The 13,977-nt window shown below is 36.8% G+C and overlaps 1 protein-coding gene across 19 annotated transcripts in view; it reads right to left on the minus strand.

The window, feature by feature from the left end:
* The window catches only part of BBS9 (Bardet-Biedl syndrome 9), a 622,708-nt gene that overhangs the window by 471,641 nt on the left and 137,090 nt on the right, over window positions 1–13,977 (minus strand). For all 19 annotated transcript variants that reach the window (XR_004321417.1, XR_004321414.1, XR_004321412.1 and 16 more), the window contains 2 exons: window positions 4,440–4,621; window positions 85–161 (listed from right to left, as the gene is read on the minus strand). Coding sequence is in view for 11 of the 19 variants with exons in the window: in XM_032483738.1 (XP_032339629.1) it covers window positions 85–161; window positions 4,440–4,621 (259 nt within the window). In the remaining 8 variants the exon portion in view is untranslated. The remainder of the gene's footprint in view (window positions 1–84; window positions 162–4,439; window positions 4,622–13,977) is intronic.

Below are 13,977 nucleotides of genomic sequence, written 5' to 3' on the forward strand. Positions count from 1 at the left end.
GAATTTAAGCCAATACATTTTAATCCCAATTTATAAGAGAACACCACTATCATAAACCCTTTTAAAAGCTGCAAAAACACCTACCGATACTGAGTCAAAGTTAGAAGAAACCATAGCAGAGATTTTCAGGTCATCTTCTCTCTCAGTCATGGGCCAAACACCTGTAATTTAAAAAGAAAAAAAAAGATATTTAATTATAAAGTAAAACTTACTGTATATAGTTGTTTTAAGGTGTTTCTATACCATATATCAAAAGACAACCTCATAAATATACTCACAAGTTGAAAAAACTGATGCATTACAGAGCGAAAAGCTTGATGCTAATTCTTTCCCCTCTACATTACTGTAAAGAAAAACTCTCTTTCTCCAAAGATGCTAGTTAAGATGTGATCCATTGGCTGACCAGTATCAGGAATTTCAATGCTCTCTCCTTAGCTACTGGTAGAAGCCCAAAGAGTACAACCTTTTTGAAGGTACATTGGCTATAACTATCAAAATGTAAAATTCACCCCCAAAAATGTAAAATTCACATACCCTGTGACCTAACAATTCTACTCCCAAGCATTTATCCAATACTCCCAGACATGCCCAAGGAGGTTCTCTGCTGCTGAAGGTTATTAAAAATAAAAACAAAAACACCCTAAATCTCAATTATATTTCTATTAATAGAGAAATGATTAACTAAATTATGGTATATCCATATTGTGCAATGGTCCAAAACCCAAAACTATAGATAAGAGTGCTGTACATCTTTATACACTGACATGAAAAGATTTCCAAGATACGCTATTGATAAAAAAAAAAAAGCCAGATGTGGTACAGTGTATCTAATATGCATGTATTCGTGTAAAAATAATTATATAAACAGGAAAATATTCCTAAAGAATACACAAAAACTCTTAATAAAGGTTAGCTTTAAATAATCTAGTGAAACTAAGAAATCTGGGATATACGCTTTCAGTACTATTTGAATTATTTTTACCACATTTATATTATTTTCACAACTTAAAAAGGGTGTATAGTCCATAATGAAATATTATGAACAAGTAAAAGACATCCTAAATAAACAAGAAACATAAATAATATGTACGCATTATATATATATATATGAATGACAGATAACTAGCTGCCCACTTAACATCCATTCTTCCCTCCTTTTTTGTGGCAGAGCGCTAATTCTGTTGAGGCATTCACCTTCACCTCAAAAGTCACTGGTTTGGTCAAATCCAATTACGGTGATTTCATTCCCCTGACATAATAAGGCATGAGCATGGGCCTAATCCTGGCAGATGTGCGGTAAGGGAAGGTGGAAGTGGGGGTGCTGGAACGTGCTTCTGAGAAAACTATTCCTCCCTAGTAAAAAGGCAGACTTAGGAGAAATATCTGTCTACTTCCCTGGAAAATCATATTTGCACATAATGCCTGAAACTGCTGAAATCACCCTGTGACCCTGAGGGGAAATATTCCCCATACACTGAGGATGACTGACTGAAAATATAGAAAGCACTTGGATGATGTTACATGAATCAGCTGTCTCACAAAGAGAACTGCTTACAATTGCCACCAGGCATTCCCACCAATACTGCAATACTTGGAATAGGAATTTCCATAACTTAATGAGAGTACAAAAGGCTGTTCTTTGCCCACCCAGTAATGATTCCTCAGTTCTTCTTCACTGAAAAAGAACCCAATTTTATTCTAAGCAACAAAGTGCTGAGCTAAAATGCTAAACTTCCCAGCCTCTTTTGCAGCTTTGAGTGGCTAGTGAGATGTGAGTAGAAGCTGTTCAGGGTGTGGCTTCCAGAAAAGATCCTTAAGGGAGCTGACTCAGCTGCAGATGTTAGGGCAGGAGTTCCAGAAGCCATCCTGGACCCTGGGTGAGAAGGAACTGGATTCCCTGATGACAGTGAAACTGCCAAATCAACCCTAGACTGCTCATCATTGGACTTCTCTTCCATGAGAAAGAAATAAACCTCTGCCTTGTTTAAGTCACCTTATTTGGGCATTCTGTTATGTGTAGCCAGACACAACCTTGAACAGTACATCTTTCAACAAGAGCACCAAGTACAGAAGTTCCTATTACTCAATGGTAGAAGCAACTTAGTTATCCCAGACACATTTCAAATGGGGTGCAGATTTCCATTTATATGCCCATGTCTTAACGTCTCTCTTTCCCTTCCTGAAGACACAACTATGCTGTGTAGGAATTTACCTCAATATTGTACCCATTCCTTCATATCCACCCACCTAAGAACATATCAGCTGTCTAAATTATAAGGAAACTCTGTTTTTGAAAATGCCTACTGACAGACGTTGTTGACTACTGGTAACAGAAATGCTAGGCAGAATTCTCACTAATGAGTTGAGTATGAAAAGCTTCAAAATCCATGAGCCATACAGAAATTATTACTATAATTTCTTGCTTACAACATACATTCCTCATATAACTTACACACATAAAATCAGCTTCAAAAACACTTTTATTACAGTAGATAATATACACCATGTGTACAACAAAATGTATTCTTTAAATTGGCTTTAAATTTTGCTGCAATTCTTGCTTTGAAGAAATTTTTAAAAAGCTTTAAGTGCTGAACGTAACCCACAAGACTGTGAAGTTTTTCTGCAGGTTAAAGTCACTGTACTAAAATAGGTGGCATTTAAACGAATAACGAGGTCATCAAAAAGTTTAGAGTTTTAACTTCTCATAATCTTCCGTAATGAAGTTATTTGGTGCTTTTATATAATTACAGGTATTTTAATAAACAAATATGCCACAATTTTACAAGTGTAGAGAGTACAAAATTTTTTCCATATATAGAAATAAAATACTTTTAAAGTCTCTCTTTTTTAAAAGATTCTCTTTGTTTCTTTTTTAGGAATAAAACCAAATGATGGTGGCACAGAAGGAGCCAAGAACTTCAAATATTAACTTCGAGGTTTTGTAAATAATAAACTTCGCACCCAAGCCTATGGGTACATCCCTAGCTTAATTAGCAGTTATTTCAAGATACACAGAAGAATCAAGGTAACGACAAGTGAAACAGCCTAACCCTTCTCACCCAAGGGCATCACTATGGCCACCAAAAAATAACTTTTAGTTTTAAGGAATTTTTCTGAGAAACGTTTTATATAATCAAGTATTAATCAAAATATCATTAGCACATTGTTTATGGAAAGGGCAAAATCTCAAGACACAAAATTTGGAGTGAAAAGCCACATTAAATTTATTTAACGAACTCCGGAAATTTCATGTTTCATATATATGTCACTCTTCCCCAGTTACATTTTTAAATACAAAATGAGACTTGTAATTCCATTAATCCCAAAACACTAGTATCAAAAATGGAAAAATGTGTATATTGCATTATGACACATCTAATTTTAACCATTCTCTATTTGATGGTGGGTGCTGACAACAAATAGGTTTTTAAATAATTGGAGGTACTTAAAAGACCTCGGTTTCACTGGTTTATTTTCAAAACTTTCTAAGAGAACTTGTGAAACCAAAGCATAATAACTTTATTTTAATATTCATATTTTTAATATATTATCTAAATTTCTCTGAATCCTTCTTCACAATATAGACTCAAAAATACATAAATCTAGGAAAGTGATTGGACCAGGATTAAAATCGGCTCTGTTGTTTTGGTTGGCTTTTGATGCTCTGCTTCTTTTATTATTCCTACTTGTTTTAACATTTCTTTTATGTGAAAATAGTCCATATTTTTTCTCATTAAAAAAATACTTTTACCTGACCCTGAGAAGGGAACTTAAAGTAATGCTTTTCACATGTCCAACTCAAACTGCAGCATTGGTGTTTTGTTTCTCCTTTTAATTTACAATAAAATTATACCCTTGTGAATCCCAAAGTAAGATAATATTGTTATTCAAAACTCAGGAACTGAAAATATCATCAGCCTCTGAGTCATTAGAAATCAGCATACCGCAGGCTACACTCCATTTGGATGGCTAATTAACTACAAACATAAATTATATCGCTAGGCTGCAAATGACTATATTTTTAGTAACAAAGTGGTAACTCATGTCCTGCTTTGGTTTCTTTTAAAAGAAGCAACTAAAATTTTTTCAAGGATATTAGAAGTTAATAAATGACCACTCTGAATTTTAATGCTCCTCTAAAGGCTTGAAACCACTACCCAAAGAAACACTTATTCCTTTCTCAGAGTATAAAAAAAAAACTAGATAGCACTGTCCCTGAAGCACACTAACAAAAGTACTATCTTAGATGGGACATACTTTTCAGAAGCTATAAAATACAAATTAAGCACAAAGACCTAGTGTGTTAAAAAGCAATGCTGTTTTTACAAAAATAACTTTAATTAAGCCTGGGGAGAAAATTAACTAATATGTACAAAATAACATGAATTTTACAATGAATACTAAAATTAAATAATAAAAAGCTGCAAATGAGATACCTTGTGATTTGTTAACATCTTTGATGATTTTCTGAAGTTCTTTCAATTCTGTATCAAGTTCATCATAATTTAGTTCTCTAGATTCAACTTTTGGAGCTTGGAACAAAGAAGGGTCTGTCCCCAGGTATGAACACTGCAAGTGACCATCATCACTCAAAGTGACTATGACCCCCTTTAAATCACTACAATAAAGAGAAGAGAAAATCAAACATGATTAAAATTTTCAGTGGATTTAGACTGGACCAACTAGATTTTTACTCAATTCAGCCTCAACATACCATTAAGAAAATGACTATATAATATATCTATTTCTAAAGTTGTACATCAAAGATTCAATTCCAATGTTTCAAACATGATTTGTATTTATAAAAGTACTCCCAATTACATTTCATCACATTACAATTCATCACATGAGGAAGTTAATTGTTACCACAGACCTAACTACATGGCAAATCCTGCTCTAAGAGCTTTTTCAGGTACTGTATCATTTAATCCTCACTGCACCTCCCACTTGGCAGATTCATAATAAGCAGTGAACAACACATGTGGAGCTACAATGGATCAAGAGCTGGACTGCTGGTTGGCCAAAGACCAGGGCTGAGGCAGAGGAGGGAAGACAGAACAATCCAGGGAAATGGAGGGAGCCCTGGGAGGCCTTGAAGAGAAATGTGCCCCTGCTCTTTTCCTTTTCCTTCTCTCTACCCTTAGGACTCATTTTTCTCCTCTTTCCCTGGGTTCACCCACCCTGGCTCCTTTCACACACACTCCTACTCAAGTAGCTCTCTGGTCTGTTCTCTCTCTCCCTTCACTCTTAGATAGAATTAACCATTTTCCCATTTAGTAGTTCTTTCTCCATCACTCTTCTCATCCTGATTATCGCTTCCCCCCCCCCCAATTTTTTCCCTTTTCCTTCTCTCTTAGGCTCACTTATTTCCGTTATACTCTAGAAATTAATCATAATATGTAAGTTATAGACAATTTCAGCATAAAATGTTTAAAAATTAAATTTGTAAGTTTTTCTGAACTTGCTATAAAAAGTATTTGAGATGAACACTATTTGCTTCCTCTCTAGCTTGCCCAGAGAAAAATAAATTCAACATTGTCATAAGTCATTTTGAGCTGATACATAATAAATTTATTTTTGCTATGGTTTCTAATGGCCTTTGATTTTTTTAAAAGTTTTCAACCCTGTTCTAAAGGTTAAATATTAATCAAAAGCAATTTTAAAATTTTGAGCAAGGAAAGAACTTGAAAAAAATGTTGCTATTCACCTGAAGAAAAGGAAACAAGGTATATATAAGGGTCTAAGCAGTATTCAAAACAAGAATTTTTAAAACTTCCCAACTTTGGGTCACAGCAAGTGGTCAGATCATTAACCTAAAAGCTTCACTTGGCTGAGAGTAGATACTACCATTGCTCAATCCTTCCCATGAGGTGACCACCAGCAACCACTTTACCACCTGCCTTCAATACGATATGCTTATGTACACTTTCTCCAGGGCCTATACATAACCCTGGAATGTGACTTCAGAGAAATAAAAACTATATTGGTATCACTAATTTAACAGCTTGAAAACTGAAAAAAGGGAACTTGGGTTGTAGCTCTGACTCTGTCCCCATGTAGCTGAGTCAACTTGAAGTCTTCCTAAATGCTCTTATGTATAAAATAAGAAGGTGAAACTAGATGATCTTCAAAGGCCTTTAAGTTTAACGAACTGGTTCTGTCAAGTTAGCTCAGAAAATAAATACTCCCAAAATAAAATTATTTTCCTAAAATAAAATGTTATCACCCCCATAGGATCTCTGGGCCTGATCCTTTCTTTGCAGGCAACTGAAGCCACCTAGTGGCAGTGGAAATCCCAGCTTCCAGTTCTGACAAGCCTATTTCAAGAGAGCAAACCTCCGTCCTCATTGAGTTGTGACTGTAGTCTGCTCCTCATTCCACCCAGACCTACTAAAGCCTAAGAACCCAATGAGTTCCAAGAAGATTCTAGGATGCTAAAGGGCAGAGCTTCTCAGATAATGCAGGGATCACTGGTTCCTTGAAACCAGAGGGTATTTCTATATCATCTTCACTCTTTGATTGGTCCATTATATTGGAAACCTAGCATGAGCCAGTACAAATATACCTCACTTCCAAATTTATTTCTTTGAATTGGATAGTTTATTATTGAACCAGTTTCACTCCAATGTTTTAGACAGCAAATAGCAACAATTTAGACACAGGGATTTAATTAAAAATTTATCTGAACCTATTAAGTTTATGAGTTCAGATACGAAGAGTTTGAATAATAGTATACATGTATTTCTTCAGCCTCTCAAAAAAAAAATTCTTTACAGGTATTTGAGGTATCCAAGTGGAAAACGGAGGAGTCGGGGTGTTCCCTCGTTGAAAGAGCTTACCAGCAGTCACCAGAATGTCTTAACAGTAAATTACAAAACTTAAGCAATTTACCTTTTTTCTTATCAATGGTATCAGAGTCATTACATATAATTTAGATTATATAGATTTAGATCAGAAATTTAGACTATAGACAAATTCATTTAACATTGCATGTCTTGTTCCACAGGAACATAAACACAAGCCCTAAAAACTTCAGACTAAATCAGTAAAATTTCTGTCTAAAACATCTATGATGGGACAGACACTTTGACACAGACCTATAGCACTACTTAATAAATAAGTAATATCATCACTTGGTATCTTAAATGCAAAGGACAAATTTTAAAATATATTGTTGCTGAAGTTAAGCCCAGTTTAACTATAAAGCCCAAATTCAGTATAAAAGAAAAACACAATACAAATTTTTAATCTTTCTATTTAAAGAACATTTTATTTAACAATAAATATTGTCCATGTGAGTTAATGTGTAAAATTTTGTGAGTGACAGAATTTTGTGTTGGAAGAAGCCATCAAGTAAATCAAGTATTGTGTACCCTATTACTTACATCTTTAAAGTGGAGTTAACATTGCCAAAATTAAGGTCTCTATATTGTTACTAGTCCTTGAAGCACATTAGCTAAACCAAGGCACCAGAATAATGTATTGTATGAAGAATCAAGGTCAAAATGTTATGTTCATAGGACATATAATAATTTTGTGATTTTAACAATGGAGCATGAAATTAAACAACAGAGTTAGTTCAAGAATCTGAAAATAATCGTTTCATCACTCAGTAAACTGATCCCTGCCTTAACAATACACTCAAACAAAATTCTAGATGGATTTTAAAAGTTAAATTTAAAAATATGAAACTACAAAAATATTTATCCACCCTTCGGATAGAAAGAACTTTTACTACAAGAAAGCAATAGAGGAAACTACAAAGGAAAAGATCTCTAAATCAAAGCACAAAAAAAAAAATCTGAACCTGTTATATGCTTAAAAAAACATCATGGTAAAAAGAAAAAAAATGAAAGACAAACTGGAAAAACCCGGCAACTAACATAAAATACATAATTTAAGTTGAACCATATATAGTTATGGATATTCAATTGTTTTGACCTATAAAAACAATTTTATATGTTTCATCTAATATGTAAAGAACTTTTACAAATCAATGAAAATAAGAGTATATCCCAAAAGAAAAAGGTCAAAGGCAATGTACAATTCACTTGAATCAGCAACTTCAAGGTTAAGTAGTCTATGAAATTAAAACTTTCATCTATTTCTCTTTTTCTGAGAAGGCTAATCTATAAAAGAGCAACCTGAAAATATTTGAAATACAGCTCAACAGGGACAGAAAATGAACAGTCTCTTTCATTTGCTAATACAATAAAACAAATGAATAATAGTTTTAAAAACAAATGAAAAGGAACATGAACTGTATCTAATGGTCTATTGTCCAGCCACATATTATGCAAAATAGAAATATTTTAAGTTAGCAAATTGCCAAAGTCTGGTTTTTATTACAATATGTAGACATCAGAAATCTTAAAAACTTAAATACTATTTATTGTACCCAACTTTTACTCTGCCTTAATAAGGAGCATATGATTTAAAGGCACTTCCCTTTAGCACAGCAGGCAGATTCAGTGCAGGCCGCCCTTCCTCAAACCCATCAGGCTGGACCCGGTCACTTGAACATATTTTGAGTCACTGCATTATCATTTATTTAAGATATGTTTATTGAGCATTTGCTACATAAAAGCTACAAATGCAAATAAGACATGGTGCTTACCCCATAAAAAAATTCCAGTCTAGCTGTAAAGGATAACCTTTAAAAAAAAAAAATACCAATTGCAATAGAACATGGTAGATGCTATAGCACAGTAGGAAAAGAGAGTACAGTGACCACGCATGAGACAGCAGAGCAAGGCTTCACAGGGCAGAGGATGCAGAAGCTGGATCCTGACCTACAAGTACATCCTCGGAGATGAAAAAAGTGGACAGACTGAAGGCAGAGGACTCTGACCTTGGTGAACTCGTTCTGTCTCATGACTTTAAATACCTTTTTTTTGTGCCAGCTCCCAGTTTATAACTCCAGACAGACCTCTCTCCGAAAGTCCAGCCATGTACATCCAGCAGTCTATGGGATATCTCCACTTGGAAGGCCAACACACATCTAAAGCTACACATGGCTACAACTGAGTTCTGATTTTGGCTCTTCCCCTCCAACTCACACCTGTTCCTCCTGCAGCCTTTCATTTTCCCAAGACAAGGAGATATGTTATACATTCAGTGAAACAAAGAAGCTCAAAGTGGCTGGATCAAAGAAAGTTCAGAGGGGCACTATGACAAGATGGGGCCAAGAAATGACACTGAGTTAAACTGTCCAGGCTCTTGTAAATTCTATTAAAATTTTAAATTGTATCCTTAAGCAATGGGAAATCACAAGAGGTTTTAAAGTAAAAAAATTAAAATTAAAAAATAAAGGAGTGAGAAGTAATACAATCAGATTCATCTTTGACAAAGATCTCTTCTGATTGCAGTGTGGAGAGATCACTCTAGGTAGGGTTTGTACAGGAAGTCCAGGAAAGAATGATGAGAATGGAGAGAAGAGAACAGATCAAAACACATTTAGGAGACATTACCACATTATCTCATTTAATCCCCCCCACTAACCTTATGAGGAAAAGGTATTGCCTCCACTTTACAAAAAAATACAAGGAAATGCAGAGAAGAGAAAATACTAGATTATGGTTACCACAGGTAATAATCAGAGCTGCAGAAAGCTGCAGACTTTCTGGCATCGGATTTGAAACCTTCCACTTCTACATAGCTCCCCTCTGAAGGCAGCAAATGACAGTTCACGCAAAATGTTTTTTTTAGAGTAGACTATGTTTTCAACAAATATAAAACGCTAAGAAACAGTATGATTTGATATTTTACTGAACTGTATTTAAGTAAACTACAGAAGGGGTTTTTTAAATTATTTTTCTATGCACAAGCCTAAGTATTCAAGAATCAAATATGGAAAATAAAAGAGAAAAGGAAAAGAAGCCAATTCTACATAAAATGTCATGTGAATGATATTTGCCTTTAATCAACAAAGTTAAATACAAAGTGATTATGGCTATCTTCTCATATTGAGATGAAATTAGCTGACACAACTCTTTGGAATTCAGTAGTAAAGGCATACTCAATAGCCATTTAGAAGTTGTTATTGTCAGCAGGTTCCAGTTTTGTATATTTAGAAAAAATTTAAAATGTCTTTAGATGAGAGTTATCAATTGTTAAAATTACCTGAGTTATAAAGTACATTGATGAGTATCTACAGAATTTAACAGGCACGTGGCTTTCTGGTTAGTTCTTGTGAAGACATTATGTCTTAAACAAAAGAGAAATAATTTTTATGTTAGAAATACCTCAAATTATAATTGTTCTTATGGTAAAACCAGCTCTGGATTCTTTCATATCTTTACCAAAATAACACTGAAACAGAAAACAAAAAGAGAGGGGTGCATGATTTTGTTCTAGTCTCTTTTATATATACTATTGGCCTCTCATTTCTCTGCTATATTTCATTCGCTCATCATTCATTCACTCATTCATTCATTCATCATTTTCAAACATCTGTTATATGCAGGATACCATATGAAGAGCTATAGAGCATACACAGATAAAATTAGAAATTAGCTGAAAGAGATTGCAACCCTGTAAAAGAATGACATACACCTTGATAAACATAACATAGGGTTGAAGACATAAGAGCCATGAGACAGGTATAAAGTATTTCAATGTTCATAAGTAGGAATGTCATTTCTAGCCAAGGGGATCAGGGAAATTTTGATGGTGGAAATAAAAGCTTAAGCTGAACACTGAAATTCAATCTGTTCCTCAATAATTGTTTCTGAAACCTAAATTAACTCAAATGTGATTTATAAGCAAGTAAATGATGTCCATAGAACTTTGAAGTTAGTTCATATTCAGTTTTTCCCAATACCTAAATGTTTTGAACCTCCAAGTAGTAGCAGGGAAATATACTACATGGCTATACACAATGCACCATTATTCCACTGTTCTTTGTGGCTATATAACTTGGACTGAAAGTGCTTCTTAGGGGGAGGGTATAGCTCAGTGGTAGAGTGCATGCTGAGCATGCACAAAGTCCTGGGTTCAATCCCCAATACTTCCATTAAAAAATATATAAATAAATACACCTTTTTTTTTAAACTGCTTCTTACATGATTCTAATGATCAGTCTGTATTTTGCTCTTGTCTCCTCAACCCTTCCTTTGAGCTACCACCACCTTTCTATTTAAAAGTAAAGTCCTATTTTATTATTATTGTTATTGGGGTTTGGTTTTTTTTCTTTGGTGGGTTTTGTTTGTTTACTTTTTTGTGCTTTGATCACAAAGTTGTATAAATTTTAAGTGATCTTAAAATCACTGATAGGAATGTAAAATGGTTTAACTACTGTGCAAAATACTCTGGTAGTTTCTCATGAGATTAAACATATACCAATCCTCTGACCCAGCAATTTTACTCCTAGTTATTTATCTAAGATAAATGAAAACACATGTCCACAGAAAGGCTTATACAGAAAAAGTGATAAACAAGTCATGAGATAGTCACTGAATGGAACATTACTCAACAACTAAGAAAAAAACAAATAAAAGAAACAATAAAAATGCAACAATAAAAATGAATGTTGAGAGGACAGAGAAGATGGCGGAGTAGAAGGACGCTCGCAGGTCACCCTCTCCCACAAATACACCAAGACCCACATCTACAGACCCACTCAGCCAACCAGAGCACCTGCGGAACTCCGACAGAACATCGCCCTCTTCAAATGATAAAGACGCCAAAAATCTGGTAGGAGAAAAGGAAAAAAGAAAGAACAAAAGGCAAAGCAGCGCAGGACGGGTCCCGCGGGGAGGGAGCGGCAAAGGAGGACTGGCGCTTGCTCGCTGGGTCTCCCCTCTCCAACTGAGAGGCCAGCGGGACGGAGGGGGAGCCTCCTAGGCTCGGATCTGTACAGAGCAGCCCTTAACTAACAGAACTAAGTTAAACGGGCACAGAGCGTCCCCCGGACACCCAGCCTGAGACGCGGGCCTGCAGCCGCGGGCAGGGCCAGGCTGCACAAGCCAGGCGGAGGACGGAAGTGGCTACACGGAGGCAGCCCCGGGGGAACGCAAGGGGCTGCGTGCCGTGGCTGTGGGTGCACAGGGCAGAACAACCTGGGCCCTCCATAAAACAGCAAGGTTGATGTGCTCTCGGGGGAAGGGTGCACACCCCCATCTCTGAAAACCCGCGGAAAGTTTTCGGGGGAAGAGAGGCGGGGCTCAAGCACAGCCGCCGTGTCCTACGCGCTTAGCACTCAGGCGGGGGCGGGGACGAAACCTGCATCCGCACCGAAGGGCTTAGCAGCCTCAAAGGCCAGACTGAGACTGGACTGCAGCCCGAGGCAGATAGGATCCTTCCATCCTGGTCCCTCAGAGAACTTGCTCCACAAAGACAAACAAGGAGCTGGGTTTTGGCTCGGAGCAGGGACAGGGCTGTCCCTCGGTCTTCCCTGAGCCCACCTACGGAGCGCCGACCAGGGCGGAGCGCGCAGCCGCACAGAGCAGCGGAACTACCCGCGGCGCAGGTAGAGGGAGAGCGGCCCCCCCGCCTTTCGGGCAGGAACACAGCCCCTGACCCAGGTGCTGGGAGGGGGCACGACCCGCCCTCCTACCTGGCCAGTCTGCAACATCTGACTGCGGCATCCGGAGGGGCAGCGACCCGCCCGCCCACAGCAGAGGAGAGCTGCACCTGACCCAGTGTTAAGAGGAGGCGCGATCTGCTTGCGACAGGTGCTGGGAGCAGCACAGAAGAGGGCGCCAACGGAGGGCCTCTGAAAACAGCAAGCTGAGCTTCCAAAACAGGACGAAGACAGAAAGACTTCACAGTAAAAGCACACAGACTCCAGGAGAACACCGACAAATACCCCCCCCCTTTTTTTTTAAGTCTGTTTTTACCTGTTCTATTTTCTATTACTCTCTTAATCTTTACTTCTTAATTCATTTCTATTTCTCTTGGGTTTTGATGTCCTGCTATTGATTAGACACAGGTTTCAAATACATCTATTCATCTCCCCCCCCCCCTTTTTTTGTAAAGGTTTCAAAAGGACGTCTCAACCCGATTAATACTCTGCTTCAACTCACTCTTCTATTATTCATTATACACTGTTTTCAAACCCTCTTTCTCCCTTCTTTTAAAATTCTTTCTCTCTCTCTCTTTTTTTTCTTTTTTTCCTAAGTTCTATTCCTAAATAGGCATCAGATAGATAAAATCCTTAAGGACCAAAATAAACAACTGATACTCCATAAACCACAGTGCCAAAGAGGTATGAGCAAGATGAAGAAACAGAAAAACCTTTCCCAATTAAAAGAACAAGAGAAATCCGCTGAAAGAAAGATCAACGAAATACACATCGATAGCCTACTAGATCAAGATTTCAAAAAAGGAGTGATCGAATTGCTGAAGGAATTAAAAGAGATAGTGTTTAGAGATATAAAATATGTCAAAAATGAAATTGAAGCTATAAAGAAGAGCCAAGTAGAATGGATAAACTCATTGACAGAGATGAGGAATGATCTAATAGCTGTGCAAAGCCGACTAGATAATGCAGAGGAACGAATTAGTGATCTAGAAGACAGGGCAATAGAAAGCACCCATTCAGAAGAACTACAAGAGAAGCAAATAAAAAATAATGAAAATAGCATAAGGGACCTATGGGATAATATAAAGCATCCCAATCTTTGCATAATAGGGGTCCCAGAAGGAGAAGAAAGATCAAAGGGGATTGAAAAGGTTTTTGAAGAAATCATGACTGAAAACTTCCCAAACTTAAAGAAGGAATCAGATATCCAAGTACAGGAAGCTCAAAGGGTCCCAAACAGGAAGAACCCAAATAAACCCACACCAAGACATATCATAATCAAGATGGCCAGAGTCAAGGATAAAGAAATGATTCTAAAGGCAGCAAGAGAAAAGCAAAGAGTAAGTTACAAGGGAACCCCCATAAGGCTCTCAGCTGATTTCTCTACACAAACACTACAGGCCAGAAGGGAGTGGCAAGATATATTCAAAGCCCTGAATGAAAAAAAGATG

Source organism: Camelus ferus, chromosome 7, assembly GCF_009834535.1.
Source record: "Camelus ferus isolate YT-003-E chromosome 7, BCGSAC_Cfer_1.0, whole genome shotgun sequence".
NCBI lineage: Eukaryota > Metazoa > Chordata > Mammalia > Artiodactyla > Camelidae > Camelus > Camelus ferus.